Source organism: Canis aureus, chromosome 30, assembly GCF_053574225.1.
Source record: "Canis aureus isolate CA01 chromosome 30, VMU_Caureus_v.1.0, whole genome shotgun sequence".
Lineage (NCBI taxonomy): Eukaryota > Metazoa > Chordata > Mammalia > Carnivora > Canidae > Canis > Canis aureus.
The window spans coordinates 16371773-16389209 of NC_135640.1; the positions used below are offsets into that span (position 1 = coordinate 16371773).

The 17437-nt window shown below is 34.8% G+C and overlaps 2 protein-coding genes across 20 annotated transcripts in view; one reads left to right on the top strand and one right to left on the bottom strand.

The window, feature by feature from the left end:
* Window positions 1-17437, top strand: part of LOC144301748 (uncharacterized) — a 355630-nt gene that overhangs the window by 273197 nt on the left and 64996 nt on the right. The window lies entirely within an intron of this gene.
* SAMSN1 (SAM domain, SH3 domain and nuclear localization signals 1) overlaps window positions 1-17437 on the bottom strand; it is a 268791-nt gene that overhangs the window by 164390 nt on the left and 86964 nt on the right. For both annotated transcript variants that reach the window (XM_077878807.1, XM_077878805.1), the window contains exon 2: window positions 11930-12034. In XM_077878807.1, the coding sequence (XP_077734933.1) occupies window positions 11930-11947 (18 nt within the window). In that variant the 5' untranslated portion in view covers window positions 11948-12034. The remainder of the gene's footprint in view (window positions 1-11929; window positions 12035-17437) is intronic.

Below are 17437 nucleotides of genomic sequence, written 5' to 3' on the forward strand. Positions count from 1 at the left end.
AAATTTAACCCCCTGAGAAACTCAGAACTACTCTGGCCAATTACCCCCCTATGTTCATCAATTATTAAGGGCTGCCTTAAGTTAAGGGCTGCCTCTAAAACAAATTCCCTAGGGCAGCCCTGGGACAAAGATGCTAATGGTGTGATTCAGGAATCACAGGCTGCCTTCCACTGAAATGCAAAGAGAATCCAAGAGGAAATGGTTGACACTCCAACAATGTCTACTACAATGTTTTATGTAAAAGTTAGAGACCTTATGAATTTAGCACAGTAGGTACAGCTATTGTCAAACAGCAGATATTGGGGATGTACTTTTACTAATGCAATATGTTAGTACCTGACAGACAGGGGATGACACAAGGTGGTAGTAAGTTGGTCTATTTCTTTATATTTTAGATGATTTAACATTAGATCTCAATGCACTATTTTTTGCCTTCCAGAAATTGACAATCTAATTTTATGGGATAAGTTGTACACAAAATGAAATTCTATGAGCATGTATGATAATGCATGAAATAATTAGCAATTTTAACTTCCAGTTAACATAATTTATTTTTATCTGATTTATCCAGAAATTTAAAAAAAAATAATTTATTGGTTGTTTACTACTATTGACTTTTGGTTCCTCAAATGACTACCAGAAAAACCTGTTGACCCTGCAAAGATAAGTTTACTAGACCTACTAGTAAAGAAAGTCAATATTTATAGGGTTGTAGGGTCTGCATATAGTGATTGTAAAGCAAGTCAGTGAGTCAGGGGACTATCTGGGCAGAATTTATGATATGATAGTTTTAGGTTAAGTGAGCACAGAAGCTAAGGCCTTGAAATGAGTTTTGATGAGCAATCTGTTGGTCCTGCTTTTAGTTGATTCAAAATCTTATCTTCCAGGAACAAGTATATACTGGAGCAAGAAGCTAAGTCATATTTGCTGGATCTTAGTATTGCCTAACACAGGAACAAGGAATTATGTTGGCTTCAGCTCTCTTTGAATAGCTCATAGACTCAAGAAGGATTAAACAACCAGCTCTCCAAACGGAAAAGAACTAGGTTATCTTAGGGAATTCAGAGGTATTAACACACAAAAATTTTCTTTAGTGTTTCTACCATCTTTTGTTCCTGAGTGTTTCACCTTAAGGGCCAAATTCCCAATAAAATGCCAATAGTTGGTTTAGTGGGAGATGTGACAACCCTGTGGTCAAAGACAGGGTCAGTACTTCTGTATTCCATGAATATTACATGGAAAAGAGTACAAAATAATTTCTCAAAGGAAGAGCAATAAAGCACACAGAAATAAGAGATATTCAGTACAATGTTAAAATCTCTCTCAAACTTCCTCTTATAAATATTGAATCTTGATCAAAACTGTTTCTTTTCATTGTTAGAAATTTAACAACTAAATTTTTGTTGTTGCTCAAAATGTAAAATTTGTATTTTTAGAAGTCATTTTTCTCTTCTGATTCCCTCCCTACAATTAACCACTGCAGTCAACACTTGACAGTGCTATCTCTAAAACATGCTCTTCCTACCCAACCCTTCCTTTCTGTTTACCTATAACTTATCAAAAGTGTTCTTAAGTTATGTTATTTCAAAATTCTTGCCACAGCCTCATTCCTGTTCTCTGCATTCATATATTCTCTTGTCTAGTTCCAGGTTAATAATCTTGAAGACCAGTTGTGATTCTTTCATTACCAGCTTTTCCCCATTCTTTATCATGTAACTGGCACACACTTGTATTTTCACCTTAAGGATCACTTATAATGGCCAGCCGCTCTCTATCTGGACTGACTTTATACCATGCACATTCATGTATACTTTCCCTCTAACCAAACACATAGTGATGTTCTTAGGGAACCCAACCATTTCTTTAGTCCAAACTCCTTGAGAACACAATGCATGCCTGATTCACCTTCATCTTCCCCAAATGCTTAACACAGTCCCTTAGGTTGCAATTTGAGTGACTGCTCTGATGAATTGAAAATGATTGCCTTAAATGCTACTTTGAAAAAGATCATGAGGTCAAGTTCACGATGAATGAGAAGGAGTACTGTGATTGATTATTAATGTTTATAATGGGCAGTATCTGTGTGGAAGGAGGAAGGGAAATAACAGGACCTGTACCTTGCACTTTCCATTTTTTCCTGAATATTCAATTAATATTTGTTGAATGAAGTTCACTAAGAATTTAGAATAACAAGATCTCAGAAAAGATCTTTTATATAGTTGTTGGTTTGAGAAACAAGACCACCTCTATCTACAGATAGCAATTGTTAGTGAAAACTAAAGTTATCTGTGTTAACATGATTCAACTATCTGTTGCAGGAAATTCTTGTCCAAGAAGGTAGGGTAATAAATCAATAAATAACTTAGCTGTTTGCTTTAGGAAAATTCCTACAAACCAACTTGTCTGGGCAATTGTTTTGCTCTCCTATAAGGACAATAGGTTGCTCATCTGGGTGAACCACTCACTTATCAAACTTCAGCTCACTTGATCAAGATTCACTTTAAGACCCTGTCCTCTTAAGTCCACCAAGACTAAACTGTTATGTCACAAATGTTGCCCAGGTCCAATCAGTTCCCCAACTTGAATCACCTACTCCAACACCTACTTAAATGATACTCCAAACCCTATAAACATTCTATAAATGATATTTGCCTTCTTCAGATACTACTAAGATTCAATTAGGTAGTGTTCTCCCTTACTCTAGTAAGTTTTTTTTTAAAGATTTTATTTTTTATTCATGAGAGACACAGAGAGAGATAGACAGGCAGAGACACAAGCAGAGGCAGAAGCAGGCTCCACGCAGGGAGCCTGATGTGGGACTCAATCCCAGGACTCCGGAATCCCGCCCTGAGCCAAAGGCAGACGCCCAACCACTGAGCCATCCAGGTGTCGCTCTAGTAAGTTAAAAAACTTAATTTTGTCAAAATATTTTGTGTTGATTTTTTATAGAGATGATACCTGATAGTTGATTTAAGGAAAAACATTAAAAAATGGGGACAAATTTAGGAAACTGATAAGTTTTGGTGAGAACGGAGTTGTACCTTCCTAGTTCATGAAGAGTCTTCAGGGACAGATAATTTGAGAATAGATAAACAACCATCTGGTACTATGTAAAGCAATATGACATTTTTGCATATTTACAATGCAAAGAAAAGAAGACCGTTAGCCTTAGACACTGTCACTGTCAAGCACACAAGGCCAGTTGACTTCAATCATGTAGGAGTTTTCAAACTATGATTTACACAAGAAGTTCACAGGGGCTTGTTTACAACACTGATTTAAATGCCCAACTTCCAAAGACTCTGATTCAGAAGTCTATTGCAGAGCTCAGGCATCTGCCTATCAAATAAGTTGGCAAGTGAGTCTAAGGCAAAAGAATCCCTGACCATGCTCTTAGAATCCAGGATGAAAAAAAAAAAAAAAAGAAAAGAAGAAAAGAAAAGAAAAGAAAAGAAAAGAAAAGAAAAGAAAAGAAAAGAAAAGAAAAGAAAGGAAAGAAAGAATGAATCCAGGATGATATCTAAAGTCTAGTCACCTAAAATCATTGATACTACTAGTTGGTATCCTCAATGGCTGTTTCATCTAAAATCCAACTACCTTTGACTATTTTTATATTCATTTGGCGGTCCTTTTTCTTTTTTTTTTCTTTTTGCATCTTTTTATACTTTAAGGATTTCAAAAACCACAGAGAAAGAAAGGGAAGAAAAGATAGAAATCATCTTACCTAATTGTTTTTCTGTTATCACATTTTCTGTATTTTATGATGATTTATTTTCATCTTGTATATTGCCTTTTTGTGTTTATGTTGAAAACTTGTTTTAACCAGGCTTTTGGTAGACGCTTCTTTAAAAATAAATATTAATTTACTAATAATTGATAAAACATGAATTATACTTGAGGTGGACTTAGTTAAGCCTCTGACTCTTGATTTCAGCTCAGGTCATAATCTTTTTTTATTTTTTTTTAAAGATTTTATTTATGTATTCATGAAAGCCACAGAGACAGAGGCAGAAACATAGAGGGAAAAGCAGGCTCCCTGTGGGAAGCCAGATGTGGGACTCGATCCCGGAACCCCAGTATCATGCCCTGAGCCAAAGGCAGATGCTCAACTGCTGAGCCACCCAGGCGACCCTCAGGTCATAATCTTATGGGTGGTGGGCTCCAGCCCCACATCAGGTTCCATGAGCAGCACCTGGAGTCTGCTTGGAAGGCAGGCGCTAAACCGCTGAGCCACCCAGGGATCCTGGAGTCTGCCTGGGATTCTCTCTCCTTTCCCTCTGCTTTTCCCCTGCTGGCACACACGCACACATGTTCTCTCTCTCTCTCTGTCTCAAATAAGTAAATAAATCTTAAAAAAAAAAAAACATGAATTACACTCAATTGTTACAGAATATACATAATGATCCCTGAAGAAAATATAGTAGATCTGTCAAGTATTAATTTGGTTTTAGGATATGCTTTCTGCTAACTAGTTTATTATGTGGATGTTGTTGGAAACAGCTTTTCCTTTCCTGTAACAAACCTTTTACTTTGTGTAAGACATAAAGAAAAACAGGTTCCCTTCACTAGATACACACTGAGAGCTACCAAGAGGGAAGAGGAGAGAAAAGGTGGGGTGAATTGCAGGTTCTTGAACAAAAACCTTGCTTCTGGACTGGGGCCAGCCCCACGAGCCCTGCTTGAACTCAACTCTTAAGAGCAATTCTTCTGCACCAATGATAAGGGATGGTGAAAGAACTCCAAAGACATTGTAATCAAAGTTTTATATATATTTATGTATACTACAGCAACTGTTAACAACTTTTTCCTGCAAAAGCCAATGCCTTATGTTGTTCATCCAGACAAATTAAAAAAAAATTACACATCAATGATAATACCTTTCTTGTATAGCAGTGTGTTTCCCCAAGTACCTTTTTTTAACCCCTTTGGATGAGGTTTTTATTGTTAAATTTATTGGATACCAGCTTTTCCAAGAGCATGCCCTATTTTTTTTTCTTCCCATTCAGCATGAATTGTACCAGTCAAACCTGCCAAGTAACTTTTTTGCATTATGGTTGGATTTGGTGATTGGTTTAAAAATATATACTTTCTAGCTTTTATAACATATAAGCCAGATAAATTGTTAATGCTTTAGAACTCCCTGAGCTCTATGAATGATGGAGATTTGTGCCATCCCTGATAAAGTTGAGGATACAGAAAACAGTTTTTAATCCTCTTTTTATACTATGCCTGCCTGTCTGTAGACCAAGTTCGGAGAATTGCTATACAGAAGGAACAGAGCCACAGGCTTAGTTTTCAAAGCCAAATAATATTATGTGGTCACATATTTTTAATATGTTTAAAATATAAAATAACTAAATAAACTGACCCAGATAAAGTAATTGTTATACTTAAACAAGTAAGAAGTTTTTATAGGCTGAATTCAGGCCAGATAAAATTTCCATTTGTTAGCATTGTTGCTATCCAAAGTGTCAATGTTTAGTAAAATTTTAATCTTTCATTAAAAATGAAAGACTATTTTTAATGCAAGAAAAGACAATGATAAATATAGCCAGAGTCAATCTTTTATTATACCTTAGAGTATCTGTCATCTATATCTAATGTCTGTACTTCAGCTGTATGCTTTGGATTATATTCAACCAGATGCATTTTTTTTCCTCTAATCATAATTAGAATGTGTCTCTCCGACGTGGAAAATGTGAACAATTATTTAGATTGTTCAAAAAAGAGCAGGTTCAGCTGAAAAATATGCGAGTGAGTCGTGCAGACTGAGGTATTGTTGAGATGAGAACTTGATGGAAGCACCTCCAGTTTTCTATCTTACTTTTCTCAACTGTTTATTTTTATTTTCTACAGTTTGCAGATTTGTAAATCTGGCTGCAGATCCTTTTAGAATCATCCTAAGGCATTTGGTTTACAAGCTGGTCATGCATGGCAGGGCTATCTGTGCCTTTAGATCCTACTCTCAGAAAAGTGAGGATTTTTATGACTGCGTGATGACGAGTATGCCCAACAGAACCTGGTGGCAATGTTCATAGAAATAAATTGGATGAATAGCAGTCAGAGGAACCCTTTATGTGAAGGAAATATGAAAGCAAGTAAACTTTCTACCCACACCCCCTTTACCCAAAAAGACCTATCCTGTGTCTCATTTCTTCAGAACCCTGGGGGTCAGGAGGAGGGTAATTCATTTGTTAACTTCTGCTCTCCTTACTTCTCATTTCTGGGTGTTTGGGTTTAAACTAGTGTTTGCAGCATAACATCACCTGGTACTTGTTCTCTTTCCCTTGTCTCTATTCCCATTGTTGCTGTCAGAGTCAGAGTTCTTATCATTTCCAAAGCAGACTATTGCAATAGTCTCCTAACTGGTCTCTTTAACTCTGGTTGCAATCCTTCCTCTTCAGTCCTGATACCTTCAAAAATATACATCTGACCACATCACAGTCTGTTGAAAATTCTTCAATGGCTCCCACATTGTCCGTTCCATGATATACAGACTCACTAGTAAAGTCATGCAGGGGTTTTGCTTAGTCAGGCCCTTCCCTTTCTATGCAGTATCATGTCCCTTCCTTTTCCTTTCCACATAAAGAGGAATGAGATAATTATAAGCTTTCTTACACCTTGATTCCTTCACCTAGAATGTTGTCAAACTTTTCTGACTTTAAAAATTATGCACCCATCAAGTCCTAATTCTAACATCACTTTCTGTGAAGCCATTCTTTGTGTACTCCATAAATATTATTTTCCTACACTTCCATTGCACTTTTTATGTCTATCTAAATATACGCATAGTGTATATTTCTTTGAACTGTCAATGAACTAGACTATAAACACCCTGAGGGCAAGGAAAATCTTTTAATTCTTTAATTCCAAATTCCTGGCAAAGGGAATAGTTGTAGAACTCAATAGATATTACAAATTGACTGAATGGGATTCATTTATATAAGAATTCATCATATTGAAGATAATGGGTTTTTAGGCATTGGAAAATGGAGGTCAAAATATCAAATTCTCTCTGCAAATCCACATGTGGTCAACAAGCATATATGCATAGATAGTACTCTATACTTGATGCTGGGCAGGACATATAAACTCATTCAACATATATCTATCTAGGGCATGTCAACACTGTTCTGGGCATTTGGGAAATACTGTTGAGAGGTATAATTCTTATCTTAAATTGCCTGCATGGTATGGAATATAAAACTTCATTAAACCATACTCTGACCAACTATGCCTTAATCAATTTGCAGTCAAATTAAGATGATAAATGAGGGCTCCTCCAATTCATTTATCTTTCCATAGTTTATTATGGTGCTTCTCAAACCTCAAAGTGCATATGAATGCAGATTCTGATTCATTACATCTGATGTGAACCTGATATCCTGCTTTTCTAAAACGCTCTCAAGTGACGCTCATATTAGTGGACCATGGGCCACATTCTTTTTTTTAAGCAAGGACTTAAAGTTCAAGAACAATACTGAACCTTCCAAGGAATGAACCTCTCACATAATACCAAAGCTCCAGAGCACCCTCATTCTTCAGAACCATGGATCAGAATGGAGTAAAGATGGAGCAAGGCTAACCATGTAGGATGCTGTGCTTGGGATGTCTAGAGACAGTGCTTTCAAAGAAGTTCTTAGGGTTCATCTACTCGTAAACAGAGGCAAGGAAGCAAAGAGGAAAAAGTAGTTGGACTATATGGGAAATTGTTTCAGAAAGTTGAAGTAGCAGCTCTCAGGAAATTAAAGCTGGTCCCAACCTAGCCTAAATGATGGAGAAAGAAGTGCCTCTGGATAGTAACAAACTTATTTTAAACAGGCATGTCCTTGCTCAGCTTCTGTAGGAAAATACTTGATATAGATTCCGTTGCACAAAATAGTGCTCTGTATAGAATACAAGTTAAACATATGTGGAATGAATGAATAAACAAATTATTGTTCTTTAGGGTACAAGCTTTCAGAATTTAAGTGACTTGTCTGACCTATTAGTTATGGAAGACAGTTTAGGCTTTATTGAAATGCTATTGTTAAGCATTGATTTATGCTGGCTTATGTAGGTTAAAAAAAACTTTCAAGAAAAGTACACATTACATAAACTGCCTTTAAACTGAGTAGGATGGCTGGCATTTAAGCACTGTGGTTTTTATGTTCTATGCTGGTTGTCTGCCACAGTCTAGCTGAAGTTTAACATTAAATAATGTTAAGTATGTGAATTTGGGGGAGAATTTGCATTTATATCTCATATGGTTTGTTACCCAAATAGAATTGAGTGGCTACATTTTTCTATTTTTTTCATGTCTTATTTTGTTAATCATTCCGAACACATTTGTTCCATTCCATAAAAATGAGCAGCTTACCTTCCACCTTTGTGAAATTACTGTTAATCATTCTCTAATGTCTGCATTATCCCATTTAAACCGTTCCCCTGTGGTTTTACAATTCCTTCTGCTCACTAATCCAACAGAAGGAATGATGTGCAACAAGCAAATATAGAGAAATAAACAGGTTTTTCTTGTGAATCATCATTGTAAGCCTCGTCAGCAACATTAGAAATTTCTCAAACTGTTATTTAAGAGTCAAATAAATCTATAGATAAAGCATCCCAGTCAACGAGCTTGAAATTTGTCCAAGTAATTGATACAAGCCCAGAAGATACTTTTATACCCATGATCCACTCCCACTTCCCATATCTAGCCTTAATCTTGCCTGATAGAACATTAACCTTAAAACCTGACTATGATGATGAAAAATTGGAAACATATATGACATATAATGGAAAGAGAAAATGCATATAATTTCCTAAGAGCTATGTCCCTCTTGCTATCCAAACTTATCTCAGATGATAAAGAATTGCATAAATCCATATAATTATTACATGAGCAATTTTACATCAATAAATATTGCCAAATAGCTGCATGGAATATAGAGACATCTAAACAGATAGGTGGATATTTCTTAACTATCTGAATGTTCCATGTTATATAAGTAAAATATCCAGATATTTAACTGAAATTTATCATTCTCATGTGAGTGCTTCATACGAATACCTAAATATGTATTTTGAATCAATATCTTATCTAGCTTTCTGGGATTACATAGCTACAACATTATGTATCCATGATAATATCACATTTATTTTTATGAATAAATGCTACAATTATTGATTGGTAAGTTAAAGATAAGAGTGTTCAGGTCTACAATGAGCCCATGTAAATGCTAAACTAGTATTATCTTAAAACAGTTCACTGGGGCTAGGGAAGAAGACAAGATGAGAACACTGATGGGGTGTACATCTCATTAATTTCCTTTCTAACCACTACCTTTGATATTAAATACAAAAAAGGTATGCAAGGATAATAATAAAATAAGAAGTTGACAAAAATACCAGAAGTACCAATATCATATTTAAATCTTGAAATAAAACCTTTTTCTTCTCCATCACTTTGGACACAAGCATATTTTTCAACTCAATAAAGATTACTCTTCATGCTACAATTCTAAATTTTCCTTTCATTCTACATGTATAGAGTCTTTAGTGATGTCACATTATAATTATGCTCAAGTGTGGGTCATTAAGAAAGGAGACTATTCCCCTATTACTTTCTCTTTGCCTTGTGAGAAGTTATAGCAGAATGTCAAAGATTATCATGTGCATTGTGCCATGTCTCCTCATTAGACAGACCACTTGGCTACCATCATAGGAAAAGTTGATCCAAACATGAAATACATTACTGCTAATGTTTACTTTTTTTACTTTCACTGTATATTCAATACACATGTATTCAATACGCATGTAAGCCAAAGTCCCCTTAATCACTGATGGTGCCCTTAATTCTGATGCTTTCTTTTAACCTACAGCACCATTGACATAAACTCTTATACTCCTGCTCTTATCTCTACTGAAGTCTCTTATAGACAACCCCTTTCTATGATTTACACCTCATTATAAAAATCAAATTTCTTAGCTGTCAGAAAGAAATTGAGTGCAGCAAGCCAGGAACTAGTTCTCTGACATCCTGAGATGGCATATCAGCCTGGAGGTGTAATTCCCAAAACAGAAAGTTGGAATTATAGATACCACCTACATTCATTCATAAATAGAAGAAAATAATGATAGCACAGAACAGTGATTTTCAAGTCATAGTGCAAAAGATTCTAAATAATATTTAAATTTTTAAAAATTAATATATGACTAAAGATATGAAAATCCACCAGGACTCATTTCCTTCTTACACCATAAATTAATATCACACTTATCCTTTGGAAAAACAGAAATATTAACGGTTTATAAAACGAAATACAGTGGTTCACCTCCCTTCAGAGGGAGGGTCTACCAGTTTCCTTAAAGCTTTCCTACTAATATTGATAACACTAGTTTTTACTATTTGAGCTTTAATCTGCCCCTTTGACCACCTTGAGGAGATATGTAGGCACAATATATAACTTTGACTTTTAACTAATTATGAATTAAAGTTTCTTAAAGCTCCTTCAGTAATTTGGATCATGTGAAAATAACTAGAATTAGACTTACTAACTTCATAAACCATTTCCTCTCTACTCACTATTCATTAATGTGTCCATTTTTCAAAAGAATCATGTATTCTTCTTGTACATATTTTTCTTCTTCCTCCAATCCCCATTTTCTCACTATCAGCACCTAACATACACTTTCATATGTTCAGTAAATGTATGAAATGAATTTATGTGTCTGTTAGTATATGTATGTGCTTCTCTCTCATTAATGAGACAAGGTGTGAAGTGTCCATCCCTGGAGAGCTTTGAGAAGTGAATAAAACCTATGTTTTATATGATGCATTATTCCCTTCAGGAGCCTGGGCCCGTTGATCTCCTAAAGTTGTTTTTTGATCTATAACTAAATGATCAATGTGCCATCATCAAGTTATTCTATATTATTTAGTACATAGTGCTATTGCTCAAGAATACTAAATGGTGCCCCAGGCTCTGAAAAAATTAATGTACAACCTTAGGGTCCAAATTACTGCCAAGGGATGATTTAGCTGATGAGAAAAAAATTACATTAATATCTAGCTAAGTAGTTAATCAGAAAGTAAAATAATAACAGTAAAAAATAAAGTGTTGAATATGTTTTCTCATTTTGTCCTCCATGGACAGAAAGAATAACTATTAGGTGTTTTCTTCATAAAAATCTTTAATAAATTTTAAAGTAGTGATCAAGACTTCCCTTGGGTTTCTCACCTCTAAACTAAATATTCCCTATTCCTTTCATCTTTATACAAAAGATGTTTTCATCCCTTTAATCACCTTCAATGGTCTTTTCAGTGTTCTCCTCAGGTTATTCACATCTTTATCAGTGTGATAACCCCAAAAATTAATCTGATGAAAGACTATAATATATTCAAGGAGCACATCTTGTGTTAGCTTAATCTTATGACAAATGCCATGACACTTTTATAAATGGCAGATCTTTAGTTTCTATAATGACAAATTGCAATCATGGATAGCTATTTTAGCCAATAATAATAGTACCTAAAACCACTCTGGTTTAATATCAAGCTTATGGACCAGGTTTTATTTACTTCTGGAACTAAAGCATTTCACTAACCACAAGAAGTAATGCAATAATATTTGATGACCTACTGTGGTAGGACTATAAAAAAAAGTCTTCCAGGTCTGAGAACAAGTATTGGTGCCCAGCCATATCAGGCTTTTCCTTCAGTAATCACATCTATCTACCAAAGAATACTGAATTTAATAAAAGCACATAAGATCACTGTATTTATGCTTTTGTGTTAGTGTAGTAGCCTCTGCTTGGTACTGCTTATTATCCCATTTTTATTAAGTTTGTCAATGGTTTGGCCAATTAATATTCCTGGAAATAGCCCCTATTACGGTTAAAACAAAACTAAAAAAAAAATAAAAATAAAACAGTAAAATTTGAGAATTACCATGTCACACTCCTTCATTCATTTGTATGATTATTGTTTGTCCTTTCTTGTACTGGCAACTTCTTGATATATGGGGATTCCAGTGGTCTGAAATTCTCCAGTTTCCTTAAGGAAAGTGAAAATGAATTATACACTCTGTAAATCAATGCCTAAGATGAAGAGCTTAGTGTGAAATTTATTAAAGTCTATTTATTTTTCCATTTGTGAGACTCAGTTTTGTCAAAGCCTAATGCAGCTATCTTGCTACAATCAACCCCTTTCCAAATGGAAGAATTCATTTTAAAGTGGGATGTGTCACTTAGCACAGTTATTTTGAAAGATAGTTCAGCAGAATATGACCTCCTGAAATTTGCCATTGGTAAGAAGAGAGGAAAGGAATTCAGTCAATGAAGGCCAAAAACAAATGGCCTGTTCTCCTCCCTAATTCATGTCTCTTTACCACTGTGATACATTTTCAACTTTTCCACAAAGTAATTATATCCTAATAAGCATTCTCACTTTAATAGCTCCTTTAGTTCTTAAAGTTACCATCTTCTTGCAAGTAAGGAAGAGTGTGAAAAAAGGTGGCCAATGAGAGGAAGGAAAGTCAAGTCATCTATAATGCTGTGTATGACAGCAACGGTTTTATTCACACGAGGACAACTGACTCTTAGAATAATGGTAAAGAAGAGGTTAGAGAACAGCTTATTGAAATTGAAAAAAATAAAAATAAAAAAATCTTAATCCTACGAGGAGACTAACCCATATGGCAGGTAAAAAGTCTGAGACAACAGATATGGTCAGATCAGACAGATACTATTTAAATATCATGAGGTTAGGATACAGATGTATATATGATAGTACTTAGGCTTAAGGGACTGTAAGGTTACCCTTTGGGAAACTTTTTCTTTTTTTAAAGATTTTATTTATTCATTCATGAGAGACAGAGAGAGAGACAGAGAGAGAGAGAGAGAGAGAGAGAGGCAGAGACACAAGCAGAGGGAGAAGCAGGCTCCATACAGGGAGACCGGAGACTGATCTCAATCCCAGGACTCCAGGATCATGCCCGGGGCTGAAGGCAGGCACTAAACCACTGAGCCACCCAGAGATCCCCACCCTTTGGGAAACTAAAAGAAAAGACTTGGAACTTAGTTAGTAACAGACATTATTTCCATAGTAAAATCAGTAAAATTAGTACAAGTACCATTGACAATGTTAGACATCCATATTTACATATATCATAATCAAACTGTTGAGAGACAGAGTCTTTTCTTTTTTTTTAAGATATACTTATTTATTTTACAGAAGGAAAAAGAGAGCATGAGTTGGAGGGGGATAGGGAAATGGAGAGAGAATCTCAAGTAGACTCCATGCTTAGCATAGAGCCCAATGAAGGGCTGAATCTCACCACCCTGAGATTAGAACTTGAGCCAAAAACCAAGAGTCAGATGCTTAACTGACTATACCACCCAGGCACCCCAAGACAGAGATTCTTGAAAGCGACAACAGAGAAATGACTCCTATAAAAGAGAGCTTCACTAAGATTCACAGCTGACTTCTTATCAGAAACCACTGAGGTCAGAAGGCAGTGAGATGACATATTCAAAGTGCAAAAGAAAAGGACTGTCAACCAAGAATTCTATGTCCAACAAAACTATATTTCAAAAATAAGATATTCTTAGATAAATAAATACTAAGACAATTCATCACTCCTGCTATAAGAAATACTAAAGGGAATCCTTCAGGCAGAAATGAAAGAATACTTAACAGTAACTTGAATCTACATGAAGAAATAAAGAAAAAGAAGCTCATAAAACCTCATAAAAAAGGCTCATTCATATAAAAGGAGGGCTGCAGATTGAAGCCCTCTGTGTATATTACCCTTTTCATTAGAAAGACCATAAAGAAAGAAAATTGGATTAAAATGGCTAAATGTTCTTAAAACAATTCCCACAAATGCCAATAATTATAGATTTTGGTTTCTTTGGTTCCCTTGGCTCTAATCTTTAAAAGCATTTTATGATGTACAGCACCACATCAGATACTTTCCTCATGACACACATTTAACATCCTCATGTTACAGACCATGGGCCAAAATTCTGGTTCAAATACAATCAGGTTTAAATGATACAATAGGAGCCAAAGGAAATGTGAGAGCTGTCAAATACTACATTGTCCTTGCTACTGAGCTAGACTTTGCCAGAAAGAGGCCAGCCTTTAAGACTTCCATTCTCCCATCTCTGAAAATTCTAAACTTGACCTCTGGGTTAGTCTTTACCGAATATGTATTTTACTGACAGGATAAAAGGGTTCTTGGTGGTGTTGATATAAAAATAAAGTAGAAAGAGCATTGATTAAGGTAACTATATAAAAATATAACTATATAAGTATATAAGTATATGCCTTATATAAATATATAAAAAGTATGTATTTTTTGTTTTGACTCTTTTATCTGATTTAAAGGCAACTGCATAAAGCAATAATATAAAACTGTGTCGATGGGCTTATAATGGATAAAAATGTAAGTTATATGACAATAATAGCACAAAGGAAGGTGTAAAAACACAGTTATATAGTTTTTATACAATTGAAATTAATATGGCATCTACTAGATTGATATAAAGTAATTGTTCACTGTAATCCCTAGGGCAACCATTCAAAAAAGACAATAAAAAGAAATGAAAAGAGAATTAAAATAGCATACCAGAAAATATCTATTTAACACAAAAAAGTCAGTAATGGAGGAACAGAAGAGCAAAAAAGCATAAGATATAGGAAACCAACACCAGAATGTGGATGTAAATGTTACCTTATGGGCAATTACATTAAATATAGATGGATTAAGCACTCCAATTAAAAGGTATTTTGGGAGATGGAATAAAAAAAAAGATCCAACTATCTGCTCTCTACAACAGATACACTTTAGGTCCAAAGGCACAAACAGATTGAAAATAAAAGAGTGGGTAAATGTAACCAAAATAAAGCTAGAATGGATATACTCACATCAAGCAAAATAGTCTTCATTTTGAGGCAATTCAAAGTCAAGGAGAAGCATGAGATAATGATTTCTAAACCATCAATTACCTTACTCCAGAGTAGTGGTTTAGAAGATAAGGAACATCTATCACCAATTCTCACCTCTTATTTTTTTTTTTTCACCTCTTAATTATTGCTCTCTACTGTGGCCCTTGGAAGCAGAAATTGCATAAAAAACTAAAGTGATTACAAACTGTCTAAAATTAGTTTTGATTTTATTTTTAAAATAAAATCCTATTAAGAAATATTTCCCTACTTTAAGATCTTGAATATATTCTTCTATACTTCTTCCAAATAACTTATTATTTTATCTTTAATATGCAGATCTGTACTTCATCTATAGTTGACTTTTGTGTATAATTGAAAGATATGAGTTAGGAGATATATATATCTGTTTTTCCCCCCTATGGATGGATATACAATTCATTCAGCACCATTCATTAAACTGACCATCTTTTCTCCATTACCTACTAAGGCTACCTTTGTTGTGATTTTGAGGCTTTTTCTCTTTTTCCCCCTTTTTTGGCTGGCTAATGAGAGTTTTGAAGACATTATCAAGTTAGTATTAATGCACAGAAAACCGTAAGCCCAGTTCCTAAAAATAAAAAACATTGATGCTGTTATTTCTCCTATTCCTCAGTGTTTCATAGTCTAGCCATGGTTAATATATATTCTCTTATGATTCTTTTACTTTCTTTGAAAAATAACATTTTTCCTAATAAGGTAAGTAATATTGTTCACTTATTTTAAAAAATTAAAGTTGTAACACACAGAATATAAAGTAGAGAATAAAAATCACCCTTAATCCCACCAACCAAAAGAAAATAACAAAGTTTTTATAAGTTTTATTCTTATTCTTTTTTCTAATAAGTTCATTATTTTTAAAAAGATTATTTATTTATTTATTCATAAGAGACACAGAAAGAGAGGCAGAGACATAGGCAGAGGGAGAAGCAGGCTCCCTGCATGGGGCCCTATGCAGGAGTCAATCCCAGGACCCTGGGATCATGACCTAACCGAAGGCAGATGCTCAATCCCTGAGCCACCTACGTGCCCCTCTAATAAGCTCATTCTCAATATTTAACTCAAAGTTACTAAGTACATAAAAGCACAGGAATTTATAATTAAAACAGAAGATGACTTCTTACTTATCAAAATATATACTTAAGAACACTTTAAAATATAGAAGGGAAATAAAATGGTGCAGACTTATCTTTCTCTGTTCTCCTACCAAGTACAGCGAAAAACTGAAAATAACTCAATAGTCAGCTCTGAAAGTTGAAAGGAGGAAGGTGAGCTGGCTAGAAATTTCAAAACTGAAAGGCAGCATAGGAGCCTGGCATCTTTTGCCTTCCCCTGTCCCCATTGGTACCAGCAGAAGGAGAACTATACCCAACATCTTCTGGTTACTAACTAAATGGCAGAATATGGTCCAGATAACTAATTCCTTTCCCAGATTGAAACAATCCACCTAGATTATTGTTCTCTATCCCCATGGCAAGATTATCCCCAACTCCAAACTCAGAGACACAAGGCAGCCTTGATTGAGTGGGAACCCTGCCAACAATAGGAAGCTCATGGAACTATCTCCATGAGCAGGAGCCTCCCTTCCATTAAAAACCTAAAGACTCTAAGTACTTGGCCTTGTGGCTGGCACTAAAAAATTCATCAGAGACTAACCAGGACCAGGCAGACAAAGAGACAAAATACATTATAAAGGCTCACAAAAGTAAATTGTCAGTGCAACTGTAGCCCATAAAATGTAGGTCAGGACCTGCATGCTAAACCAGAACATAAGGCATAAGATATAGAGAACTATAGAAGACATAGAAAACAGGAAGAGGGTGACTGTTTGATAAAGCAGAAAACTTAAAGAGGATCCAGAGTATCCCAAAATAATAATCAAAATTTCCAGGATACATTTGAAAATCATTTGCATAACAAGAGATGGGAATATCACAACTTGAATGAGAAAAGACAACAGATGCCAATGCTAAGATAAATAGACTATATAGAAACTATTTGACCAGAATTTTACCATAAGCATCATAAAATTGCTTCAACAAGCAATTCTAAATATCCTTGAAAAAAATAAAATTTCATCAAAAATAAAAAAGACCAAATGAACATCATAGAGCTAAAAAATACAGTAACTGAAATTAAAAGATTCGGTGGAGAGGAATGAATATGGCAGATGAAAGAATCAGTAAACTTAAAGCTAGAATAACAAATTACTCAATCTGAATAACCAAAAGAAAACATACACAGACACATGCATACATACATACACTAATAAAAGATCCAATGCTCATTTCATCAGAGTGTCAGAAGAAGAAGAGAAAGAGAATGGGGCTAAAAACATATTGAAGAAATAATAGCTAAAAAGTTCCTAAACTTAGTAAAAGACACGCATCCACAGATTCAAAAAGTTGAGCAAACCTCAAACTGAATAAACTTAAAGAAATCCACATCAAGAAATAATAAAATTAAAAA